Source organism: Rhododendron vialii, chromosome 7a, assembly GCF_030253575.1.
Source record: "Rhododendron vialii isolate Sample 1 chromosome 7a, ASM3025357v1".
Taxonomy (NCBI): Eukaryota; Viridiplantae; Streptophyta; class Magnoliopsida; order Ericales; family Ericaceae; genus Rhododendron; species Rhododendron vialii.
The window spans coordinates 36,546,300-36,569,939 of NC_080563.1; the positions used below are offsets into that span (position 1 = coordinate 36,546,300).

General features: G+C 39.2%; 2 protein-coding genes and 1 long non-coding RNA gene across 3 annotated transcripts; 2 read left to right on the forward strand and 1 right to left on the reverse strand.

The window, feature by feature from the left end:
• Window positions 1–4,335: 4,335 nt before the first annotated feature.
• Window positions 4,336–8,723, forward strand: LOC131333507 (serine/threonine-protein kinase PEPKR2). Its single transcript, XM_058368070.1, has 4 exons — window positions 4,336–4,550; window positions 5,063–5,932; window positions 7,226–7,522; window positions 8,148–8,723. Exons 2-4 carry the CDS (start codon window positions 5,173–5,175, stop codon window positions 8,486–8,488), a joined length of 1,398 nt encoding a protein of 465 aa, XP_058224053.1. The 5' UTR covers window positions 4,336–4,550; window positions 5,063–5,172; the 3' UTR covers window positions 8,489–8,723.
• A 1,519-nt stretch (window positions 8,724–10,242) lies between these two features.
• LOC131333394 (bet1-like protein At4g14600) lies at window positions 10,243–16,323 on the reverse strand. Its single transcript, XM_058367893.1, has 4 exons — window positions 15,903–16,323; window positions 15,339–15,462; window positions 12,785–12,841; window positions 10,243–10,628 (listed from the first exon to the last, which is right to left on the reverse strand). The coding sequence occupies exons 1-4, from the start codon at window positions 15,959–15,961 to the stop codon at window positions 10,467–10,469; spliced, it is 402 nt and encodes a 133-aa protein (XP_058223876.1). The 5' UTR covers window positions 15,962–16,323; the 3' UTR covers window positions 10,243–10,466.
• An 879-nt stretch (window positions 16,324–17,202) lies between these two features.
• LOC131333582 (uncharacterized) lies at window positions 17,203–19,286 on the forward strand. Its single transcript, XR_009201839.1, has 5 exons — window positions 17,203–17,312; window positions 17,948–17,978; window positions 18,115–18,562; window positions 18,659–18,750; window positions 18,844–19,286. It is a non-coding gene; the product is annotated as an uncharacterized LOC131333582 (long non-coding RNA).
• Window positions 19,287–23,640: the final 4,354 nt, after the last annotated feature.

Below are 23,640 nucleotides of genomic sequence, written 5' to 3' on the forward strand. Positions count from 1 at the left end.
TTTAATCAGCCCTTCATAACTCCATAAATATACATGTTCATGCCTTTTCATTAGTTCACAAATCCGCATCCTACATAACGTACTAAGCCCATATATATAATTTTTACCATACTCTATCCATTTGTTACTACACTTGAACCTCATAGAACGAGTGCCAAAAGAATTGAAAGATTCGACGAGTCGTGAGGACACAAGTTATTATATTATCTTAACGTCATTTGGATCACTAGACACACTCACATCCACCCGTATGTTCCCCACAATGATCCTTATAATCGACAGTACGCCTCATACACTCTATAGTACGTCTTCCTCCTACCAAACATCAAGTCATGCCATAGCACTTAACAAGTTAATATTGTTCATGAAATATGTCACAATATCTACTCCGACCAACCAAATGCACCAATACTACACGAGTACCACATTAACTTAATCCTACATTTTTCTTTCTTAAAAAAGAGGACTAAGGAATGGGAGATGATCAACGAATCATTGGAATACGAGCAATAAGTCATTGGAGGACAAGCAACAATGCTTAGAGAGGGTTCAATGATGCTTTAGAGGCGTTAGAAATGATCGAAGGTCAAAAAGATAATGTTTAGAACAAAACTGTAAAACTGTCCCTAAGCCAAAGGTATCGATACCTAGCCAAATGGTATCGATACCATTTGACCAAGAAACTTTCCAGACATAAGGGTTTCGATACATAAGACAAATGGTATCGATAACATGTGATTTTCTGGGTTTTAAAACACAAATGTATCGATACTTTTGCCAAATGGTATCGATACCAGACCAGTTCGAGCAGATTTTCTGCAAATTTTTGAAATTATTTCCAACATTCAAATCAACAATTTCAAGCATGATCAAAGTATAAATTCAACTCATAGGCATATAAAAGGAGTAAGAATCTCTACCTCGAAGTCAGAGAGCAAACATGCGAATAGATCGGGCCACACGAACCTTTGAACTCAAACTTAGAAATACGCCCAAAATACTCCTTTCCGAGCCAAACCGAATGAGCTACGAACTCAATAACACGTGAGGAAGATGGAAAGAAGGTTGGGTTCTTTGGGTTTTGAGCTTTGGTAGTGGAATGAGTGAGAGAGAGAGTGAGAAGCCGAGAGAGAGGGAGAGAGAGTCGGACGGGAGGGAGAGAGGGAGAGGGAGAGGAGGACTTTTTATCCCCTACACACACTCTCACCCTATATATATACTAACTTATACACGAATCACACTTGCACCCCCTCAACTTCCAATACCTTCATTCGAACCCTAAATCATATAAACACATATTTCATATTTTTCACAATTTTTAATATTAATAAACCTTTAAATAATTTTTGAAAAAATACGGGTCTTTACAAATTATTCCATGTTTGTGATTCCGCTATTTTTTCATGGTTTATTTCACCATAGTTTACTTTTTCATGAATCATGACCATTGAAAATCAAACTACGACAACGATTTTCATAAATATTTTCTGCAAATTCATCATATTTTTTTGCACAAGCCATGACATATTTTTGCACAAATTGACCATGTTTTTTGCACCGGCCATGTTTTCTATGGATTATCTATACAAATTGTTGCATGTTTGCGAATCTGCCATTTTTTCATGATTTATTTCACCATGGTTTATTTTTTCATGAATCATGACAATTGAGAATGACAACCATTTTTATGATTATTTTCTGCAAAATCAACATGTGTTATCATGACCATACTCCGTGAACAAAAATAAAATTCATGGCCATTATTTTTATGGCTAATCTGCAAAATTACCCACTTGGAAAACTCATGTTTATCCCCCTACAGAAATCTGCCATGATTTTAAACTAACGTTTATCCCAAAAATTGGAAAACTCATGGATATGGGTCATAACTATTTTTTGCAAATTTATCGTATTTTTATTATGACCGTGCAGAGTAGTTTTTGAATTCATGGCAAATTATTTGAATAGTTTACCATGAATCGAATCATCTCGAGACATTCAAAATATGGATGTATCCTCCAACCAATTGATTCTACTTGATTAATGAGTACCAAAACTCCCAAAACATGATATGATTCTACCTGAACCCATTGTTCTTTATCCCAAACTCATCGCATCTGAACCCGTTGATTTGGGCGAAGGTGAGGTTGAACAACAACGACAATGGAGTATCATTCGTCGGCACGGAAGGCGATGGGTAGGAGCCGCCGATCCATGCGCCGCCTCTTGCTATGATGTAGTGGAAAGATATGGTTGACAAGGACCGCCGGTGATGGGGCCGAAGGACTAGACTGTGTTTGCCATTAAGGATGCAAAAATGGACAAAATGGAAATAGGATTTCAAATTTGGTAGAGGGGGTTTCAATGGAAATGGGGTTCAAATTTGGAAATGAGGTTTCAATCGCGAGATATTCGGCCGTATATTGACAAAATCTACGGGGACCAACCATTATCTTTTCTGTTGGGATTTCAGAACTTAACTTTCCATCCCAAAATTCATTACCATATAATAGTATATAGAAGGGTAATATTGGGTTTATTTTAATGTGAGGATGAAAATATAAGTGTCAAAATTAAGCAAGATGAAATCCTACAAGAATGATTCTTTAAGTCTCCCTAAATTAAAAGACTGAATCTAAAATAAAGGAAATGGATTGAAATATTTATTAAATAAGATGTATAGAAATAACTATATAATATTAGTTTGGAGATCAATTGGGACTTGGAAGTAGGAAAATGGAAGAGGTGCATTGATCTCATATATATATAAAAGTCAAGCAATTCATTTTAAAATATCCGAAGGTAAAGCCCCAAGGCTACAAAGATTTCATCAGAAAATACAGGAATGAATCAAAACTACCAAAATCTAGACTGAAACATATCCACAAGGAGGCTCCAGAACGGATACTGCTTAAACCATAGCCCTAACCACAAGATGCAATCAACTACAAACTAGTAACAAAGAAAGCAAAAATAGCAACAAAATAAAAACTTGACTTATTCGTCCACCAACCACGCCCACCGGATCTAGAGGAGTCAAGACCGGTACAGTCACCGGACTAGAAAAACCAATCGGTAAAAGCCTTCGACTAAGGAAAAATCGTTGGATAACGCCGCCTGTAATCTGGAAACTTATTGTCAGAGGGAGCCAAGCCACCCAAACTTCATCTTGTTGTCAAATCTGGCCAAAATCTGAAACTAGAGTGTGGCGACTAGCGAGGAGACGGTTGCAGAGAAAAGAAAGCGGTGGCGACAAGGAGGCGGTGAGAAGGCAGAGGAGGCGGCGGCGGAGAGGAGGCGAAAGAGGAAAAGGTAGATGCGGCTGAGGGAGAGGCGGTAGCAGAGAGGAATAGGCGGAGGAGGCAGCGGAGGAGTGGATCTGGTTGGGCCTGGGTCGTGACGGGCAGCGAGGTGAGGTAGGGTGGCCGGCAAAGGAGTAGGGGAAAAGGCAGCAAACCCCCCCCCCCCCCCAACCCTAATTGAAGAAGTAGAGAGAGAAATGAGTGAGAGAGAGAGAAAAAAGATGGGGTTCTGTGTGTTGTGCATTGATCTCCTTAAAAAATGTATATCAATATTTGTTTAAATTTATTAATATTCGTGAGATATGTATTGACTAGTGCTTACCTGTACGATATTACCGAGGTAACCCGTGCCTATGCACCTCGGTAGTGCTGTAGGCACGAACATTTTTGTAATATATTTTTGTTTTTTTATTCCAACGCTAGAAACTGAGCAGTGGGTAAAAAAAATCGATGGCATATTTGTAATATATTTGTAAGAGTGTAGGTGTTTTCTTAAGAGAGTTGGAGAGCACACATCAGCCGTTGGATCAAATGAATCTCAACCTTCCATTCTTTCATTTTGTGTTTGTGTGGTCCCGACACTTTTGTGTTTTATTAGGTAAATATCTAAAGTTATTTAAAATTATTAGTTTATCATACTCCACTTAGCAAGACTAAAGGAAGTAATGTGGACAAGAAGTTTTTGGTGCAGAGCGGAGATTTTAGCCGTCTAAACGTGATTTCGACGGTTTAAATTTTAGGGAAAAAAAGAAGAGAGAGTAGTTGGGTGAGGAAAGAAAGGAGTGAATAAATCTGGGTTGGGATCACCGACGAATACCTCTACATGGTACTTGCTCGGTGCCCAAAAATATTTCAAACCATCCAAAATACGTTTGGACGGCTGGAATCGCCAATAAATACAGCTGTGTGATACCTGCATGGTACCCAAAAATTTCTCGTAGTATCCAGTTACAAACAGGATCATTGGAATCTACTCTCTGTACGATTTCCCTAATTCCACAAAAACCGACGCGTGGACCTGTCTCTCTGTCAAAAAGTAAAAGCTTTTCTATATACCCCTAGAAAAAAAAAAAAAAGAAAACCCAAATCCCCAATGTCATTCGCTGCAGATTTCTAGGGTTTCTTTCCAGTTTCATCACCATCTCCTTCGTCTATCTCTCTCTTCGCCAGCGATTCGACTATCTCATACTCGTCACCGTCTTCGATAACCTTCTCCGTTCATTGCCCCCACAATCTGAACGCCAAAAGGTTCTTTCTTTCGCCTTTATTTGCGTACACTTATTCGATGCTTCGGTGATCTATTTAAACTTCAATCTACTACCCTTTCTTTGTTCAACTTGATGGGTACACGCTGTTTATGGTACATGTGATTGAAATTGAGTTAGGACGGAAGTGGAATGCGTTAAAAAAAAAGAAAAAGTACTGACTGGAATGGGTGATCCTATCGCTTGTCTTTGAATTAGGGTTATTGGTTTAGGTAGATTTGGGCAATTTTGAAGTTTAACTGAGGCGGAGGAAATTTTAGAATAAACCTACCCATCTTCAGTAGCGAACTAAAGTCGTGTTATTCTATTAGGGTGAGTTTCTGCTATATTATTGGACTGCAGGCTAATGGCAGTAGTCATGTTGTTTCCGCTAAATGTTAATTAAGTAAACATCAATCTACTACTACTTTTTGTTTGTTCAACTCAGTTTTGTGTATGCTGTTTATAGTATATTTGAGTGAGTTTCCTTACCTGAATTTTTTCTTTTGATTTCAGGTTGTGGAAGAGAGTCAAAAAATCGAATGGATGATCTTGTTGCTTGTCTTTGAATTAGAGTTTTGGATTGTGTCGGTTTGAATTATTTCCCAGATTGTGATTTGAGTATTATGAGGAAGAAGAGGAAAGGGAGTGAACTTTTGCACGAAAATAAGGAGGAGGAAGTTTTAGAATCAACCTCAAGGTCTTCGTTGTCGAAATTGAGGACCCATTATTCTTTGGAAGATTACGCAAGGTTGAAGAAGAGGTGTAAGGAAGATGTGGTGGGTAGTGAACATGTTGGGTCATGTCAAAGTAGGCTTGTGGGTATTGCTGCTACAGCTCCACCATGTGGAACCTCGTCATTGGTTTTACCAGGAAGGGGATTGAAGAGGAAGATAGGGTGTATCGACGTAGCCACTCAAATGGGTAGGAAGAATAAGATTGAAGAGGATTATGTAGCAGGAGCTACAATTGGAAGAGGTAAATTTGGTTCAGTTTGGTTGTGCCAGAGTAGGGTTACTGGAGTGGAATTCGCATGTAAGACTCTTTGTAAGGGGGAGGAGACGGTTCATCGTGAGGTGGAGATTATGCAGCATTTATCGGGCCACCCGGGTGTTGTTACATTGGAAGCAGTGTACGAGGATACGGAATGTTTTCACCTTGTGATGGAGTTGTGTTCCGGCGGTCGGTTGATTGATCAGATGTCCAAGGAGGTTCGATATTCTGAGCACCGGGCTGCTAATATATTCAAGGAATTAATGCTGGTGATTAAGTATTGTCACGAGATGGGAGTTGTACACAGGGATGTAAAGCCTGAGAACATTCTTCTCACGACTTCAGGAAAGATCAAGCTTGCAGATTTCGGTTTAGCCATGAGGGTAGCAAATGGTAAAATATCTGACACTCCTTTTACTAATGCTGTGTTGTTTTTCATGTCCTTAATATTGCGTCACTGCTGCGGTTTTGAGACCAGTAGTTGAAGTGAACATGGACCTTTTTCTGTAGATTCTTTCTCCATGTTTCCCGTTAATTTTCTTTTAACGGATTATTTTTACAACTTCCAGTTTAGTCTATGTCACTTAAGACATATATTAGAGAGTATTTTCGTTTAGAGAAATTCGGATATGCTTATTGCTGGTGTTTTTTACCTAGCTGATCTTTTTCATGTTTCTTAAAGCTCAAATAGATCGAATCTATCTTAGCCCATTATCCTTCAAACCTATTTTCCAATTGGCATGGCTCTTTGTGAAATTCTGTTACCTTTTTTTTTTCAGACTTAGAATTTTTTACCCATTTTTAACTTAGTTTTTTTGTACAATCTCTTCATATAAGAATTTTACCTACTGTCTTCAAGACGGCAGCAGAATGACTTCCTTTTTTGCTTACCCGTAACACTCACACAACATATTAACTTTTGTTTCATTGCCAAGCCTCAAGTCGATGTGGCTGGCTGTGTCGTGTGTCATCAGTTTTCCTTCATTCCTCTTTGGGCCATGTGTATGTGCTCTGTTCATAGTTGTTTTCAGCATATTTCGCTGAGGGATAAGTCTTTTTCCGAGTTCATGTTTTTTCTCTAATATCCGTAACACTCACACAACATATTAACTTTTGTTTCATTGCCAAGCCTCAAGTCGATGTGGCTGGCTGTGTCGTGTGTCATCAGTTTTCCTTCATTCCTCTTTGGGCCATGTGTATGTGCTCTGTTCATAGTTGTTTTCAGCATATTTCGCTGAGGGATAAGTCTTTTTCCGAGTTCATGTTTTTTCTCTAATATCCGTAACACTCACACAACATATTAACTTTTGTTTCATTGCCAAGCCTCAAGTCGATGTGGCTGGCTGTGTCGTGTGTCATCAGTTTTCCTTCATTCCTCTTTGGGCCATGTGTATGTGCTCTGTTCATAGTTGTTTTCAGCATATTTCGCTGAGGGATAAGTCTTTTTCCGAGTTCATGTTTTTTCTCTAATAGATACTTGATATGCTAGTTACGCCATCAGTTGTATTCAACAAAGTACTGATGCTGCGAATTTAAAAAACAGAAATCTCTTTCCGCTTCAATATTTTTCGAGTTTATGTTTCTTTTTCATTTCATCCGCGCATACCTTACTTATTGACTTTGCAACTTGCATTTTGTCATTCTTTTGCTTCTTGCTTATGAAACAGAACAATTGGTACATTGCAGGTCAGAGATTGACAGGCTTGGCTGGGAGCCCTGCTTATGTTGCCCCAGAAGTTCTGTCTGGCAATTATTCTGAGAAAGTCGATATATGGAGTGCCGGAATCCTCTTACATGCTCTCTTGGCTGGCGTTCTTCCATTTCAAGGAGACTCGTTGGATGCAGTTTTTGAGCAAATCAAGAATGTGAAGCTTGATTTCCACACAGGGATTTGGGAGGCTATATCTAAACCTGCCCGTGATCTGATTGAGCGCATTCTTACGAGGGATGTTGCAGCAAGGATTACAGCGGATGAAGTGCTAAGTAAGCTTCCTATCCTAGTCCTAGTCATATTCTAGAAAAGGTTTTGAATTCTTGGTTATGTTTTCATAAGATCTAATGAAGCTGCTTTTATCCCAAGTTACATTATTGAGTATGAGATGAAAAGGCTAATCTACCCTATTGCCATGCTGTTTTGGCTGTGGTGTCACTGGTGTATACCCCTTGCAGTGCCCCACAAGGCTAGAACCATGCGTGAACCGATCAGCAACATACGTGTTCATTTACCACTTCAACCTTCTTTTGTATTGCCTTTGTCCCATTTTGCTGCTCCCTTTTGCGAGTTCTAACTTTCCATGGGGACGTAATTAATGCATTCGAATTGGGATCCAAAGTCATTATTTCCAGCACTAACCTTTGTTTCCCATTCTAAAATATATCTGTAGCTACTTGTAAGGGTTTGAACCATATGCGTCAACTTTTCCAAATGGACAAACATTTGGACTTCCTAAAATGGAATAGGGTACCAGCAATATAGGACGAGTTATCATTCCGTTTCCTTCTTTTACTTACTGTTATGATCCAAAGCTATTACTAGTTCCTTGTAGTTGCTTAACCTCGGATTCCTTCATAACACTAATAACTTACATGCGACTGATGTTATTTTCAGCCCATCCATGGATTCTGTTCTACACCGAGCGCACCGTAAGGTCGTTATCCATCAAGTCAAAGTCAAAGAGTCAATCGGCCCCTCCTTCCCAGTTATCATCCCCTACATCCAGACCAGAGCAGGATGAAAGTAGGGCAACCCATGGTGGGTCTTTCAGCAAGGGTGCAATCCTAACATCATCGACAGAAGATGACTGTGGCTTGGTGGATGCACTGGCAGTAGCGATTTCACATGTGACAATTTCTGAACCGAAGAGAAGCAGGCTTTGTGGGCCCTCAAGCCCAATAAGGGAGCAGTGCTCATCTAACCTGAGTACTAACAACCTGTGCAAAGCATTTTGATTCCGATTCATGAAGACCTGACCAACTGACACAACCGCTACTACATCACCCGGTTTTTTGAATGGGGATCTGATTTGACTTGCCCAGCGTAGTTTTCCAGTTCGATCTGGCATTCATTTCTATTGACCTGTTAATGTGCCTAATCTGATCCAACTGAATAAACTTTGACTGAATAATCCTTATGTACAGGTTATGTAAATAGAGAGTTGGTGATTTGTTATCACCATTTGTGCAATCGCTTTTGGTGCCTACATCCCTCGTTCATAGAACTGCATTTGTAACCCTGGTTTGAGATGGTGCTTTTTTCAGGTCTTGAATTGGAGGGTCGCCTCGATGGGAAGAAGGGATGGAAAGAGGGGTTATTTTAGCTTCAGAGAAATGTTTTGACTCCTAACAAGATCAGGACCAAATCTGTCTGTGTTCATGAAAAATTATGGGTTGACATGAGCCAGACCTGCCAATACTGTGAATGTAGGTATGGTGACAGCAGTACTTCATAAACAAGAGATTGAACAGAACAATGTAACAGGAGGTATCACGACAGCATTGTTTGAGAAGGTAACAAGCAAGAAGCCATCGTGAAAAGAAGAGAAGAAAATAGGAAACAATACCGATGCCTTATCATTCACTGCCCTTAATTTTAACAAATTTTCTGATTAGGGGGAGGTTTTTAGTGTGTGAGAGAGAGAGAAATAACTGGAGCAAAAGTATAACCACAAATAATAACACACACACATGAAGCAGTGGGCTCTACACACTGCACAGGACCCCACATGCCTTGGGAGTGTTATTGTTTGTTTGGGTTGTAGATCTGTTGATAATTGGAGAAAAAATCTGTTAGAAAATCATATTGAGTGACTTGGGGTCCTGGGAACCTCCCAAGTGAACAAAACGACACTTTTTGTAATGACTCGCACCAATTGACCTGCTTATCTTTAGCCTAACTACTCGGCTCAAAAAGTTAATCTCGAATTAACAGTAACCAGTAGGCATTTTTATATATATTACACAAACTTCTCCTCACCAACTGATGTGGGATTGGGGTTTTACAATTTCTTCACCTTATGATGTAAGGTCCTCATTGCATTGGCCCAGCAATCTTTTCCTAGATTTTAGAGGTGACCCCATTAATATAGACTAGGATTGTGCTCTAATACCAACTGTAACAACCCACGTCAACTGACTTACTTACCCTTAGCTTAACCACGCGGCTCAAAAGGTACACCTTGAGTTAACAGTAGTTGGTGGGCATTTTCATATATATTACACAAACTTCTCACCCACCAACGTGGTATTGGGGCTTTACACTTTTAATTGGAACTTGTACAGATAGGACTATGCATTCACCCGAAACGAACAAACTTGGGGTTCACTCGTAGTTGAAACATGTACAAATAGATAGAACTATGTATTTACCCGAAGTGAACGAACTTGCGGTTCTGCGAATCTGAAGTGAACAAAACGACACTTGAAGTTGAAACTTGTACAGATAGAACTATGTATTCACCCAAAGTGAACAAAACGTTAACACCTTTAGTTGAAACTTGTATCGATAGAACTATGTTCACCGGTACAATATCCCACAAACATAGGATGTACATAATCTTAGAAATGAGATTATTTAGGGGAAGTGATTTTCGTACTTCCCAAGTTGTTAACCATACTCCTTGCACTCCCCAAAGCAAAGTGCACATGTTATACTGCAGTTTATTTACCACTCCATGAGCTAAAAGGTGTACGCTTAGGCAATCAAATACCGATGAAACAACAATTCCATCACCAAAAATCATAGTTCCAACCAGACAAGTCATATTTACCACACTACAACACTTTTTCCGGATAACAAGAATTCATGTTTCACAATTTCAAGAGATACAAATGGCAACAGCTCTATAAAGAAATCGAAATTACATCTTCCTAAGAAGTCCAGTATATCCTGTTGGCCTTGGCATGACAGAGCTGCAGTTGGATTTTAAACCTATCTTCTTGAAAGTTTGGACCAGAAGTAGACCACGGTAAAGCAGAGAAGTGCGAAAAGAACCACATGGATAACATGGTTTCCCCCGTGCTGGATGATACTCTTGTTCAACCGCCTCATGTTGTTCTTGACCCCCGCTTGAGCTTTTATCAGTGTCATTTGCTGTCGCATAAGAGAAAATATTATGACTTCAGAAAGCGGTCCTATGCCCATATGAATAATTAAGAGAGAATAAAAGGAAAACCACAGTTTAACAACTTTCAATATCACAAATAAATATAACCGCCAGCCAAATTCTTCTGCTTGCGGCTTTGAAGCAAAATGCAATTGCTGCCAATCTTAGCATTGTAAGAGCATCTCCAACAGCCTAAGCAAGAACCCCAAAAGAAGAAATGGCGAGGAAAACCACCAAAATACCAGGCCCAACAGCATCACTCCAAACTCGCCACTTTGAAGGGGTGCTACAGTAAATCGCTACGGCTGGCGAGTTACTGTACACTCGCCTGGCTTCTCCTCCTCTTTCCCTCACTCTCTCTCTCCTGCGCACCCCAAAACCGTCACATTTGGTGCAAATCAAGCCGTCTAAACAGTCACCGGCCTTCTACCCGAGTTGTTCAGGTCGGCGTTCTAACAGAGGTTTTCCAGCCAGTGTTCCAATCAACGTTTTCCAGCTGATCTGCGAGGACATCAGTCGCGATTTCATCGCCAAAGCTCGATCGACTGCCGGATGAGAGAGAGAGAGAGAGGTTAGGGTTTTGGCAAAGATTTTAAGGCTGAAGGAGGAAGATTTAGTGGGGGTGGGGCGCAGAGGATTAGGATTTCAGGCTGGAGAAGACGCAAAATGGTGGAGAAGATGACCTAACGCCTAGGCTGCTGGGTAGTGTGTATATTTAGAGGCGCTAAAGAAGAAAATTGCATCTTTCCTTGCCAAAATAGCTAGGGACTGCTGGAGAAGCTCTAAACAAGACCAGAAGCCCCTGAATTTTAAATCTTTAGTGATTTTAAGGCTGAAGGAGGAAGATTTCGTGGGGGTGAGGCGTGAAGAATTAGGATTTCAGGCTGGAGAAGACGCAAAATGGTGGAGAAGATGACCTAATGCCTAGGCTGCTGGGTAGTGTATATATTTAGATGCTAGTTAAAGAAGAAAATTGCATCTTTCCTTGCCAAAATAGCTAGGGACTGCTGGAGAAGCTCTAAACAAGACCACAAGCCCCTGAATTTTAAATCTTTAGTGATATGAACTGCTAAAGCATTCTAACTCAAAACCAATTGACAATGAGTGAGAGGCCGTCCAGGTTCATATACCAATTATGGCGCTTATAATTAACCAATGTGGGACAAGCTCTAACATGAACAAAAAGAGAGACACAATATGGTAATTAACTTATTAGTATATGACCGATAAAAGAGCCCCCATTGAAAGACTTGTCTAGGACCTAGGTCATCATGAAAAAGTAATATGGATCTAAAGGAGGCAAGCGAATCAAGTTCGCTATTATATTTGTGACAAACAGTCTCCTTTTTCTAGCACTAGCAGTCAACGTGATTTTGGCAGTTGTTTTCTAACACCAAATGTAAAACAAATCAATTTTCTCTCTTCCTGACTCCACGATTTTTTCTCACATTCCTGCACTCACACTGAGAACAGTGCTTCTAGTTTCTGACAAAGCTGGTACGATATTATTCATTCCATTCTAGCTTGAGCAATGACTCCCCCACCAATCTATCTCTTCCATTGGCTGATCTAATGTTAATTTGATCCCGTATCTCACTACAGAAAATAAGACGGGCCAAAAAATCACCGTGGTCTCGAAAATTTAATGGAAAGGACACTTCTGTTTTTTTAAGAGTTCGAGTCTTAAAAGTAAGGGAAACTCATGATAGTAATATACCATTCAGGGGAACTTCATATGCTAAATACTACCTCATAAATTTTATGCTTCTATGATCCTATCTTTTACATTTCGTAGTTGAATACTTGACTCACAAGGTGCAGAATACAAACCTAACCTCGTACCTTTTCATTGTAAAATGGATAGTTAATTATTTTCCACACCATATACTACTATTATCTTTTCTCATCTCCTCTTTCCACTTTACAAGTCCATAAACTCATCTATGAGTCATACTGTATTCAATCAAATTCACAGTTTAAGTAGTTGACAATAAAAAGAAGCGATGACATGTTATTGAAGCGGTTAATTTTGTCCAAGTCATAAATTGAGAATATGAGATAACCTATTCCAACAAATGTTCCAGCTAGTAAGGAAGACAGAAAAACATTCTTCATAGAAAGGGTTTTAATGTTCTCGATATACCAACTGATTGAGAAAGTCATTCTGGAACTTTGCTTCTGATTGTATGTCTTGAGCTACCTGCAACACCACACTATGAATAAGAGCTCACAAAACAGAATGATAAGAAGAAAAAAAGAAGAAGAAACAGGGTAGAAATTAATTTTCAGTGATGCCATTAAATGGATGAATGCACATAGACCACCATTCATGAACAGAAACCATTTGATATTTGGTCAACAAGTAATGTTTCAAATTTGCAATTACTTTTGACACATAAGCAGTTGCATTAAAAAATTTATGCTCTCAGCAAAGGCGCCGCCAGTGTGATGAGAAAGTAAGTAATGCCCCTGAACTCGCAGTTTTTCTAGAATTTGCCGTACTTGCAACACATGCCCAACAAGAATTCATTACCAGAGGGAACATAATAATGAAGAATCCATGTTTTGCACTCATTCTCATCAAATTTATCTTCCCCCCACCCCCCCAAAGATTCACATCTTTTCAATTTTACTCCATGAAAAATCATGTGTAATCCTACTTGTGTGGCACTATTATCTCTCGCCATACCAGTTGAACCCTCCGTTTCAGTTTAGGGCAAGATTTGCCCCAAAAGTTCTTTACTTACATAGTAAATACTCCAATATTGTTATTACCTTAGCAAGAAATTATACTCCATATTTTATGCCTCAGAAATTATGCCTGAGAAGTTTTAGAGTCCAGAATAGGCCATTGCACCCTACATGTAATTTGCAGATTATGCCACATATACGTTACAAAATTTCAACAGAAAAACAGGTGGTCACGCCTCTTTTTTTCATCCTTGCACAAAAGTTACCAGAAGCAAGAAAACCGGCACCCACTATGTGTGTGAATTTTATTACAACTACTGTACATAATACAGAAAACTATGTAACTTCATAGAAGAGATCCGATCAATTGATAGTATTTTATGACCATGAGAGAGAGAAGAGACCCAGGTAAAATGACAAAGGAATAGAGACCTAAGTACCTAAATATAGAGACGACTTGACGGTGGTGGTGCACGGACATTTGGGTGACATTTTACTAAAGGCTGCTCTCTTTGGTTGCAAATTAAGTGCAAGTAGGGCTTATTAAAGAGCAAAGTAAAGAATTGTTCAAGCTCGGTTTGAAAACTTAACGAGCTTCAAGAATGTATTTGAGCTTTGCTTGTTTATCATACGGTCCGATCTGCAGCGAGCTTTAATCTAGTTTATCACGAGAAGTTTAAATTTCTTAAACACTAGTACAAGCCTTCTGAGCCCAGTAAAAACTCGTTCAAGCTTTGGTTTGAAAGCTTAATGAGTTGTTCAAGCTTAGTTTCTTTATGTAACAAAACAATCTCGAACAAGCTTTCAACGAATCAAGTAACTTTGTTCATTTATTGGGTGCAAGGAAACTAGAAGAGTGGAGGAGCGTGAGTAATGATTTTTTCTTAAGTTGAGCTAGCAAAAGCTATTAAATAATTTTAAGAAACTCAATACTTTTCCATTTCCAATCTATTAACTTCCCTAAGAACATAAAGGTGCATGGAGGGTGAAAATGCTATTTTGGTCGGCAATGTCTTTTTGAACATAAAAGTCCATACATCTTCAAATTTAGGATGATAAAATAGATTCCTACTGTGCTTGTTATTTCTTGATATTATTTGGAGGCATGGTCTATCAAAGTCGTCTTCCAGGGACCGATGTATCAGATTCAGGTTTTGTGTTGGTAAATTGATATGTATTGTAAATTCAGGTTTGTGGGTAGAAAAGTTGGGCACGTCTTCTTTCAAAACATCTCTCTTAGTACTTAGACAATGTTCCTTTATTTCCCGGTGTAGCTTTCTCATATATAAAGGGAGAACTCAATTTGGTGTCCCCTAAATTTGAAGATGTATGAACACATTCTATTCCAACAATAACCAACCAAAATAACAATTTTGCCAATAAACACCTTACGTTCTTAGGAAAATCAATAGAATGGAAAATAAAAAGCACCGAGTGTCTTAAAATAATATAATTGCATTTGTCGGTAGCACTTAAGAAAGAACTCATAAATCGCATTTCACCACTAATCATTTTCCCTGTACTTGTTTGCAATTAAAGATAGCAACCGCTTTACAATAGCAACCAAATACCACTGCTGAGTGCTCTATCTTTGGGTACATGGGTCTCAATTTGTTCCTCTCAAGCACCTAAAATATCTTCTACATGTGTAATCTCACCAATACACTTACATATACTGCCATTTTACATATTAGTATGGACCCATATGATATGGGGTATATTATGTAGAATTTGAAATTGAAGGGCAGTTGTGAAAAGTTGAAATTTTCAAAGAGTAACGATCATGTACCCCTAAATCCTAATAAGTTGGATTCCACAGAAGACAAATTAGGACGGAAGGAGTACCAAATAAACCTTCGCATCACGTTTACATACCCCAACTCCGTGATACGTGGGCGTAGTGTGTGCCAGCCTTCTAGTTTACGATCAACAGACCATGTTCACAAAGGGCAGCCTTTGTGCGGTGTGTGGTGTTTGTGTGTGTGAGAGAGAGAAAGAGGGGTTACGTTTCTTAGTTGTCGAACTTGTTTACGGAGACCACTAATCTCATCATCCAAATCCCCATGCATTGGATCGATCCGCAATTGAATTTCATCAGAGCTAGCAACTTGTCTCGTGCTAAGCCCTTCTCTGCATTCAAAAAAGCCAAATAACACATACAAATTCAACATTGCAGATTAGCAGATTAGCTAAACCAAAAAAGAAAGAAAGAACAAAAATTCAACCCAATTGTCCTAGGGCATAAATCCTTTTGTTTTATAATCGGATGTCCGGAGCAGCTTATATGCGCCTTAAGTAATTCCGGGGCCCTTAAGGTAAGGACCGTGCAAACCTATGGTGGCCCAAAGGTTGGTTTGGAATGTTTGGCATTTGTGGGAATGAAACATGTGACCTCATAGAGGAGCACTTATTGCTTGCTTTCTCATAACAACTTGGCCAAATCCCTTGCGTTGTGTTAGGGCATAAATTGCTTTGATTTGACGACATTAGAGTTTTCAAATTCCCGAGGATCAAACAGAAGGTACATCACAAAAGCAAAGGAAAACAATCTGTACGGGTTATAGGAATACCTGGATCTGTAAGGAGCGGCGCCGTAGTAGTCACTGCCCCTGTGAGAACTGGACGCCATTGGAGAAGACGAAGTTGAGGCGATCGAGATTTCGAATCAGGAGAAACGATATCGACGATGATAATATAACCGAAAGAAACCCTAGGAAGAAGGATTTCGTTTTGTGCTGATTGTAGAGAGAGAATTGTTGCTGATTCGGTGGGTTTTACGACGATCCAGCCAGCGATCGTGAGTTTGAAGTTTTGATTTCGAACGAATGTGAAAATGGGGGTTTGTTTGTTTGTTTGAGATGGTTGCAAACGCGGAGAGGTGACGTTGTCGAACAAGTGATCCGCCGTTGGGTTGGCTGATCGGACGGTTGTCCTGAGGCTGTCTTTTGCGACTATACAGCTGGACGAGGGAGAATACTTGAAGTAAGGAAAGAATTAACTTTTTTTTTTTTTTTTCCCAGCCGATATACATCGGCGGAGGTGGTGGGGTGTTAGGGTTAGCACATGGGATCCATCCAGATGTTATCCATAGTCCTGACCCCCAATGTCCCGTCCCTCGTGGGACTCGAACCTTCGTTTTATCCTCCAAAAAATTATTCATATTTTTTTATACTTTATTCATAAATTATGAAAACGATCTATTTCAACTTCCCGATTACAATCCATTTGGTCCATTAGATAACTAACGGGACTCCAAATCTTGGATAGAAAAAAGTTCACCTGGCCAACAAAAGGAAAACTACTCGTACAGACACAGCTTGTGGGCCCACTTCGTTGTGAAGTGGGACAAATATCTTGCTACTTGAAATTGTCTAATGCGCTACAAAAAGTCCCATAGGGGAGGTGAACGGTGTGATTTTAATTGCTTAATATGGAACTTGGTTAGTGGCTTTAATTTGTTTAGAGTTTCAGTACTACGACTCCTTTCTTGCACAAATTGTGAATTCTCTATATCATGACATAGTTAATGGAGATTGATAGTTGAGAAGTAGCTCATTAGTACGTAAAAGCTGATGACCGTAGTTCCATTATGCCTCGCCCACCCTTATTCGTAACGAGAATCATCATCTCCTTTCTCAACCATGCATATAATTCTGTGTGCGAATGCGAATGGAAAGTTTAGAAATAAGTCATTAGTATGTAAAAGTTGACGGCCATAGTTTAATTGGGCCTTGCCCGCCACACCCCTACCTGTAACAAGAATCATCTCCTTCTCAACCATATAACTAGCAACTAAAGCACCACTCTGTTATTTCTGATTATGCCCACGAAAACGTGTCATCTTCAAAGCTCAAGATCACTGTACGTCTCTTCATAAACTCGTATGAGTTGGATCTCAATCCTTTCAGCGTTCCCAGTTTTTGCACAATCTTCGGCAGTTCAGCTCTTGCTCGCTTCATCAAAGTGGGGGCTAAATGCATGTAACGTTTTTTACTAGTTCAATTCCGAAAAAACTTTCAGTTACTAATTTTCTAGCCCCGTCGGACACTCTTTCGTGATTCCACAAGCATTCATTTCTAATGATCATTTTGTTAATGTTGTTTCGTATTTACTACTGTCATTTTTCACCACTTTTTGTCTGCATTTTTGTTAACATTTGCCTCTTTACTACGGTATATATGTTAGATTGACTTAGTTGAGAAAAGAATCCAGCACTTCAATGGAAAGGAAGATGCTTTTGCAAGTATTAATTTTTTGAATCCAGCCCTCTCTAATGCCTTCTAGCTTTGATTTGGTGGCATGATTCATGGTTCTACGGCATATCATCCCTTAAGTTCCCTTGAATTCCTTGATTTTGGAGGTGCAGGGGGCAGCTTTTTCATGGTAAAATTTTCTGATAGCAGCTACTTGTGCATATATTGCAAAAGGTCCTCTCCCGCCCGTGCTCCCATCGATTAGGGCTTAAATGAGTACTGCTATTGTTATTGTTGTTGTTGCTGTTGCTGTTGTTGTTTGCTGGAGTGAGACGGGGAATTAGAACGTCATTTCTTCCTTAGATTTTCAAGAAAAGAGTCACGTTAATTGCAAAACCAACAATTAAACGAGTCTTTTACAGGTGGTTACATGCTGACAAAGATCCTTATTAGGTAATGTGTAATTGCATTCTAGCGATTGAGTAAAAGTAGAAGGAAAATATGCAACAAATTGCATTTACTTAGAGGTTCTTTTGCCAATCCTTCACAGTATCTCATGCATTGAAGTTCTTAACTTTACATCCTCCAGGTATCGCAAGGCCTCCTTTGATGATCTGATTCAAGGCCTGGACTGGTCTGTCTTCAAAATCATGACAGAATGCACAGGAATCAGTTCTTGTTGTCTCCATTGATTCTCCATCTGGGTGGCATGTTGAATAAGGAGATATCAGCGGAAAAGGCATTGAACCTCACACGCTGGTATATTTTTGAGTACTCAACGTCTTGTGGTTGACACTTATCGTTCTCAGTCAGAATGAATGCAAGTTTAAATTGTTCTAGTTTGCTTCACCATTCCAGAGTTTTGAGTGGAGAAATTTTGGATCACAGTCCTCACCACTTTATAGGTGGCCAATTTGTTCCACCATCGGCGTAGGCTTCAACTGGCACCTCCATGTGTGCCCAAATTCGAAAGCCTCCACATACTGATACATCAGCTGAGAGAGAGCTGTATTTCTCCCAAGTATCTTGCGGATCAGGTGGAGACTGATCCCCAATTTGTTCTTTGCAAAGTAAGATTTACTGACTACTTTAAATTTAGTTAGCACTTATCACATTACTTGGTCATTATACAGTTCGTTGGGCCTTGTATTGCTAGGAGGAGTTTATCCAAAAAAGGTGGTTTTTCTGAACAAGAGAAGAAGAAGCCAAAAATCATTTTTGGCTGGTTAGTTCTGTGCTTTGACTTCTCTTGTTCTGAATCTTATGATTACTGCTAAGGTGATTTCGTAAATGATGGATATTGTGAACCATATTGCAGGCACGCCAAGGATGAAAACCAGAAGGGTCGCGAAATATCTGAAAACCCTTGTGCATCACTGGTATTTTACCGGAATCGTCTAAATTTCCTAGTAAACTTGTTTTTGTTCTTGCTACTTGAACAAACTATTGTAAGTATGGCACAGGAGTCTGTAACTAGTGTGCTTTAATGATCTTAGTCCTTGTGCAAAGCAAATTGTTCTTTAGTTCGTTGAAGCGGCTTGTGTTGAATTGGTCAGTGGACATCACTAGTGCCCAAGCTATTTTCTTTGAATCACAATTTTATTCTGGTTGAACCTAGCATTGGCAGATTTAAAGATGGAGGCTGTGTTTTGATCACCTTCAGAAAGCAGTTGGTTATGATTTTTTCGACTTTCTTTAGTATAGAACTGGATCACCTTTGCCTGACCTAAAGGTGAGGTAAGGTGCCGACAACACAACACAACACAACACAAGCCTCCCCAAAACACTGTACTTTTGTTTCAATACAGTTAACAATCCAAAGCAAGTTTCCTATTTATTTTATCAGTTTCCTCAAGGAATCAAAAGAAATGAAATAAAACGAACACGGGTAGTTATCCTTAAGAGGATGCCCTACATTCGAACGAATCTTTGTGTCCATGACATGTTAACCTGGACACACCAAAAAGACCTTTTCCTTGTCTACCAAATGTTCAAAATACTGCAGTCTGCAGGTGAAACACCATGAGTAAGTTTAAGCATGCTATTAGACTCCAAAACCAATTACTAATAACGAAGTTTGAAAAAGAACCTCTATTTTCTTGGATTATTAGCTTGTAGCAGTGGTTTTGATGAAATAACATGTAAGATACATCAGGTTTTTGGAGCAGAACAAGCTGAAAAACACTTTGGTTTCTGGGCAAGAGTGGAAGGATTTGTGGAGGAACTTTCTGGTGAGAATCTGAGCAATACTTCCACAATTCTTCTCAAGGAAGTCAAATCCGAGCAAAAGTTAGCAATCTTGGATCCGACCTTATGCATACATATAGATGTCATAGGTCTAGATCGTCAGTGATATCGTTGTGTTCTACATGCTTTGCGCTTTCCAGATCGTATCCAGTTTTCTGAAGGAAATTAAGAGGCTGCCATGACACTTCAATCGTTTTTTAGAAGAAAGCAGAACATGGTATCAACCTATGTTACAAGACTGTTTTAGATTTACGAAGTACACATCTCAAACACTCGACACTTGGGTGGGTAGGGGTAGAAGATCTGTCTAACAATTTAGCCAAACATTCACAACGGAAGAATATTTAGCAATTCGAGTTTACCATGGAATAATGCATCACGATTCAACGTCCATATTGCATGGAATTTCTATATGACTGGCGTCTTGCGAATAACTTATTTATCCTAAACAATATGGAAAAAATATAGATATTTTTCCTTGTCAGGGCATATCCCTTGACGGGAGGATTGGACGAATTTGAAACTTACACCTGCAATAATACTTGGGTCCATACAACAAATGTAGTAGATTTTAGTGAAGTTAATTGAAAAACTAGGAAGCAAAGGAGTTAGGCTGGAAACTTGAGAAGAATCTTTTCATTAGGACATTCCTTCTTTCTGGTTCTTGAGAATTTAGGAGGAAACATAATTCGTAAGGCTTAATGTCATAATGTGCATGGAGTGTGCTTGGAGAGAAGGAAAAAAAAAAGAGCTCACAAAATACACTCTATTGAGTAGGGGTGAGCAAATTAACTGTGAAACCGTGAATCCACTCCAAACCAATCTAAACCGAATAGTTTGGTTTAGTTTTTTTAATGATGTGGTTAGGTCTCGGTTTAAAAAAAATAAAAACCGTGTTAAATGATTTGGTTTATGAATTTACGTTAATGGTTCTGGTCCAAACCGATTCAAACCGTGTGATATATATACATATAGAGTTAGGTTCCGATGAGGGATCCCTCATTTTAATAAAATGAGAGACTCTCCTTCCCAATTGAATTTCGATGATCCGAGCCGCTCAAAGTGATCAAAACGTGATTTTAAGGGTCCCCGTGAGAAATCAGCAAAAAAAATGACCGGAAAGGGCTTCATCCGAGCAGTTTTCATTGAACGGTTCAAAAAAAAGTGCTCGGATGACGCCCTTCCCGGTCATTTTTTTTGCTGATTTCTCGCGGGGACCCTTAAAATTACGTTCTGCACACATTGAACAGTTCGGATTTTCAAAATTTGATCGGGAAATGAAAGTCCCTCATTTTAACAAAATGAGGGATCCCTCACTTGAAAATTCCTCTATACGTATATATATATATATATATATATATATATATATATATATATATATATATATATAAAATTTGTTTAGATATACTTAATAAACTTAATTTCCTTATCTAATACTCTATTCCACCGCCATATTCTTTTCTTTCACTTCCAATATTAATTTCCTAAACTTCCTATTCTTACAATTTTATTACGCTAAACATACACGGTTTGGGCTAAGTAAAGTGATTTCCTACTCTTTTTTCTTGGTAACTTATTTTCTAATGTATTCTATGCTTACTTAGTTGGTTAATGTTAGTGAGTTTTGATGATTTTAACATACTAATATAACTTTTAGTTAAGTTATCTACGCAATTTTAAGTACTTAAAATAGTTTATAGTGACAATATCTCAATTTTAAGCGATCCGTGGTTCAAACCGAAACCAAATCATCTTTGAATGGGTTGGATTGGTTTGGTTTTATGAATTTTATGAGTTGATTTGGTTCTCTAGATTCATAATCCATAAGTAGTGGTTTGGTTATTGAATTACTATAAAACCAGACCAATCCGATCCATGCTCACCCCTATTGAGGTTCAATGCCAATTGTTTTAATCTTCAATTCTACTCCAAACAGAATGTAAAAGTCTTTCATCGTCGACCACGTTATCTCTTGAAGAGTTACGTTGCATGTATTTGATATATCACCTCAACGTTACGAAACTGTAGAATCAAAGTTCCCCAATTGTTGTGCAATGCTATGAGTTTCATACATGGATTTTGCACTGGGAAAGGACCTCAGATAACTTCTGTTCCCCCACACAGCAGGGGATATCATACGCAATTCGCAATTTTGTTCCCTTGACAGGATAGGAAAAATCTCCTGAAGCCGTGGATAGAAGCGCGCAGCGCGTGGAAAACTGGTCTGTTGGCCTCCTTACTACTAATCTCAAACATTTTCGTTACCAATTTCGTGGATTGGGCGTCTTTCCTGTTTCTGGCTTCCGTTTCTTTTGGTAAGCAGCATGACTCGTGCATTTGCTAGAAGTAACTTGTTGCGATGCACAGTTATGTAGTCCGGGTGGTTCTACGAAATCACACGCATACACGAGTGTTGATATTGCATTTTAACTAGTTCGTTTTGCACAGATAAATACCGGGAAAAAAAGTTCTCGCATGTTTTATCTACTCTTTTTACCAACAGTTTTCGAGCAATTGGAATGTTTTCGAGCAATTGGAATGTTATCATCTCAACAGTAGACAAAGTGTTAACATTCTTGTGATTTTGTAGCCTGATAGGGACCATATGGTTACCAAGATGACAGGAAATATCAGGTGACAGAAATATCTTGCTGAATCTCCAAGAGATAAGTGCAGGGCCGGGTGAGCTGAAATGACAGAAGGCAAAGCCTTTTCTTGATCCATTTGTGGCTAATTAATCGTCATGTGAAGATGGGTGGGTCTCAAAGTCTTGACTCTCTGTCTATTGAAAACAACTCCTTGTTCTTTTTCCATTTGTCATGGGTGGGTATCTTATACAGCAATGATTCCACACCAATGGTGGGGACTTGGGACCAAAACGCACGCCACGTAGAGTCCAGCTGGCCGCTAAGTCATTTTCACGGGCCGGTCTCAAGTCTCTCGACCTGGCCGGCGGGCTCCCATGCTGGGTTCGCTAAATGGGCTTCGGGCGCACATGGGCTACCCGGAACATCAGGCCCATTGGCTGATCAGATTCAGCCCACTACACATAATAAGTATGCGCTACCGTTAGGATCCACACTATACCGGCTTAATATTTTTTTTAGCACGAATTTCGACGTTCATGCTGCTAGGGTGCATTTAGACAGGATAATTATTTGCTTTGGGGACAAGGATTCCGTGCCCTCTTTTGGAAACTGTTGCTGGCATTGAACATAGATCACAAAACACAAAAAAAAAAAAAAAAAAGTGCTTGATTTGAAAAGCATAATGGTGGAACTTAATTAATCATTAACCTTTATCCATTCTTTTTCTTTAAATAAGGGCAGAAAAAAAAAGAAGCTTGAAAAAGGAGTTGAGCAAAAAAGTCTTTGCAATGAAGATGAAAAAGCTTTTGCTTTATTTTCCCAGTCCACGCAGGCGTAACCATAGCCTAGTAGAAAATAGTATTTGTTGAGGTTTTATTTAATGTCTGGTTGTTGATGTTTAATTTTTAGGTGTTGAATGACCAAACTGGGGTCCACCATGTTAAGTAACATCAGGTACTTGTTCTTTAAATTCCAATGCTATTTTTGACCAGTTGAAGCTTACTTTTTCCTGAAAGGCCACTTTGATGGAGGGTGACCACTCATTTTTTCTTGTAACCTTTGGTTTTTTCGGGAGAACTAGCTACAGCACACCAGTCGCGACCTCCTACTTAATACTAGGGTATTCATCCGGTGAAAAATCGAACCCCAGATTAAGGAGATTACTCTCTAAGTTTGGCACCCGTCCTTACCATTGGGCTTGAAGCTTATGCCTACTTTTTCATGAAAGGCCACTTTGATGGAGGGTGGCCACTCACTTTTTCTTGTAACCTTTGGTTTTC

Coding starts and splice junctions, on each gene's coding strand:
- LOC131333394 (XM_058367893.1), bottom strand. CDS start 15,961: ATGGCGTCCAGTTCTCACAGGGGCAGTGACTACTACGGCGCCGCTCCT. Junction 15,463..15,902: donor GCCGCTCCTTACAGATCCAG/GTATTCCTATAA, acceptor TTTTGAATGCAG/AGAAGGGCTTAGCACGAGAC. Junction 12,842..15,338: donor AAGTTCGACAACTAAGAAAC/GTAACCCCTCTT, acceptor GTGGTGTTGCAG/GTAGCTCAAGACATACAATC.
- LOC131333507 (XM_058368070.1), top strand. CDS start 5,173: ATGAGGAAGAAGAGGAAAGGGAGTGAACTTTTGCACGAAAATAAGGAG. Junction 5,933..7,225: donor AGCCATGAGGGTAGCAAATG/GTAAAATATCTG, acceptor GGTACATTGCAG/GTCAGAGATTGACAGGCTTG. Junction 7,523..8,147: donor TACAGCGGATGAAGTGCTAA/GTAAGCTTCCTA, acceptor TGTTATTTTCAG/CCCATCCATGGATTCTGTTC.